Below are 2709 nucleotides of genomic sequence, written 5' to 3' on the forward strand. Positions count from 1 at the left end.
TTTATAAATGCCAAATGGGAGCCTTATTATAAAGTGTAAAGCATAACACCATTTATTAATCACTAATAAACATTTATAATTGCCAAAAGTGAGTCTTAAATGTATAATGTCACGATTTTTTTACACTTAGACCTAAATTACAATCAGTGCTTGAAATAACATTTAACTACTGTCAAAAATGGCAATGTATTGTAAGAGTAACACATGTAACATTAAATGTGTTTTTTAAAACACCAAACAGTCACCCACTCCAAAAAAAGTTCATGCCAGACTGGTTCAAACTGGAAATATTTTTTGTATGTCCTTAAATAAGCGTCCCAGTGGTCCATCAGGGTGTCGCGAACCAAGCCAAGATGACCACTCAAGAACCATCAGGTGTTCCTCCAGCAACTTCTCAGTGCGATTTCCTCTTAGTCTACGGACATGTCCTTTGATGGTCATCCAAGCCCTTTCGATATGCTGTGTATGACTGCCAGATTGAGGATCTACAAACCACCTGCTGTGATTTACAGTGTAATGTCTGTACCCTATGTTTGTCAAAACATTCTTGTAGGCTCTCCACTCATCACTGATAATGGCACTACCCAACTTAGCATGCTGTCTGATCAGAGGAACAAGGTGGCGCCTTGATCGTTTTTCAACAAGTTTTAACACGAGCCTTCGCCTTTTGTCTTTAATTCCCATCAATCCAAATACCCATTTCTTCCTTTTCCATGCATTTCCAAAGCGTCCACGTGCATACTGAAAACAAAAAGAATAAAATTAAACAGAATTAAAATTAAAAAGAATAAAATTAAATATCTACAAAGAAACATTCAAAAAGATGGTTGCTTCTACTAATTTTTTTTACTTATGGTAAAGGTTTCCATGTTTAGAGGACACATTCAGATCTGCATTGATTCTAACAAACCTGTCTGAGAGTTTACCAACCTTTCGCTGATGACGGAGACAGCTTTCATCTATAACCACAAATTCTCTGTCACCACCAAGACGGTGTCCATAGTTTATTCTGTGTCTTTTAATTGCACGTATACAAACATGTCGAATGTGTCTTGCCATGCTACTTAGTGTTCTGGAGCTGCCAGCCACTTCATCATCGATCATATCTATTTGTCTGAGCCTGAGCCCTTGTGAAAATCTGTGATAGAAATTGAGGCAATTATTACTTACTGAGGCCCTAATTTTATTTCACAAGTCTCGTATTGGTGTTCAATTATGAAAGGTGCATTGCTATTAATGTCTACATCTACATATACCTGTAAATGAACTTCATCCAACTGAAAAGAGATGTTTTTGATTTCTCAAAGAGGGAGCCAGTTCTAATTGTTCTGGAAACTTTCCTATGACTTGCTCTTTTGCAGCACCTGAGAACATATCAATGAGTTAAGTAAAGAAATGGACCCTTAAACAAGAGCATTAATTGAAAAGATAATCACAAAATTAAGTATGAAGAAAATAATAATGAAAAGAGGTTAATGCTCCCTCTTGCATTGATAACCGAAATATTTTGTTATATTTACTACATGCACTACATTATCATGCATTATACATACCACATATATTGGTCTTTCTTCACCACGGAAATCATTTTCATCTTATGGTGACAAACAGGACATCTAAGCTTCTTTTTTAGCAGGTGTTTCTTCTGCAGCCATTTAATGAGCCTTAGTGCCTTATATTTAGTTTGTTTTCCTTCTATTCTGGCGCGCAATCTCATTCCCAAAGACATTCTGGTGGAAAAAAATGAGTAATTTATTTTATTATCACCTCGAAACACCGTAAAATACTCTATGGGAGTCTAGTGCAAATCGGTTCAGAGTTAAAGAACTTCACATGCTATATAAAACAAACCCTATAATCAAAAATAGTCCCACGCAAAAGAGAGGATTGTCTCACCTGTTATAATGTATCTCCGACTTTGTTATGTAGATCTAACCCGCTGGATTCATGCTAAAAAAATATGTTCTGCTGCCAAAGGGAGGGAAAACAAATTTAATTTAAACGCAGAGGAGCTTATACAACCATCCAATCACAGTTAACTTTATTAAGGAAAGCCCCTCCTCTCAGAGCGCGACAGGCAGTGGAGCGCTCTGGAAGGTCAAGCCAAAGGGGCACGAACAGACACACTGAAGGCGCTCGTTCAAGTTGCTGCGCCATGGATGGAGCAGAAGATAAAAATTTGTGTGCGTCTGCGACTTACACAGTTAGCACACGTTTGAAGAGATACAAAAAGCAGAGACTGGATGATCTAGATTGCACTAAGCCAACGACGTCAGCAGTTAGACATGAAGGTGAGTATAATGCTAGCTAACTAGCTACCGAGCCATTTGGCTGCTAGCTACAGTGGCTAACTAACATCACATAACATGTGAATAGCTCTATTACTATTGGTTATTCCAAACGATTGATATCACTTAGTTGTATATTTTTAGTTTTGTTTATGTGCATCATTAAATTTATATTAAACACCCTGGTAAGGCAGTACACATAAGAATTATTTGCCTTGTTTTAGAAATGTCTGAACCACCACATGTGTATATAACATAATTTTTACAAAGTGGCTTTTTATAAATTCAAGTTGTAACCGTTTTTAATCAATATTTTATTTGAGTTTCCCAAGTTTAGATTATAACTTATTTTAGTGTTGTAATTTAATAATTGTTTGTTCTTTAGATTCTTCTTCTAATCCTGCCCCTACTGCAACTGCCC

The 2709-nt window shown here is 36.5% G+C and overlaps 1 protein-coding gene across 1 annotated transcript; it reads right to left on the reverse strand.

Annotated features, from left to right (window-relative positions):
• Positions 1-276: 276 nt before the first annotated feature.
• LOC146615580 (uncharacterized) lies at positions 277-1729 on the reverse strand. The gene is made up of 4 exons (XM_085374683.1): positions 1554-1729; positions 1257-1364; positions 931-1138; positions 277-741 (listed from the first exon to the last, which is right to left on the reverse strand). The coding sequence occupies exons 1-4, from the start codon at positions 1727-1729 to the stop codon at positions 277-279; spliced, it is 957 nt and encodes a 318-aa protein (XP_085230809.1).
• Between the last annotated feature and the right edge of the window lie 980 nt (positions 1730-2709).

Source organism: Diplotaxodon limnothrissa, linkage group LG16 (genome assembly GCF_057381915.1).
Source record: "Diplotaxodon limnothrissa isolate DT_005_m linkage group LG16, D_limnothrissa_male_GT1.1, whole genome shotgun sequence".
NCBI classification, from domain to species: domain Eukaryota; kingdom Metazoa; phylum Chordata; class Actinopteri; order Cichliformes; family Cichlidae; genus Diplotaxodon; species Diplotaxodon limnothrissa.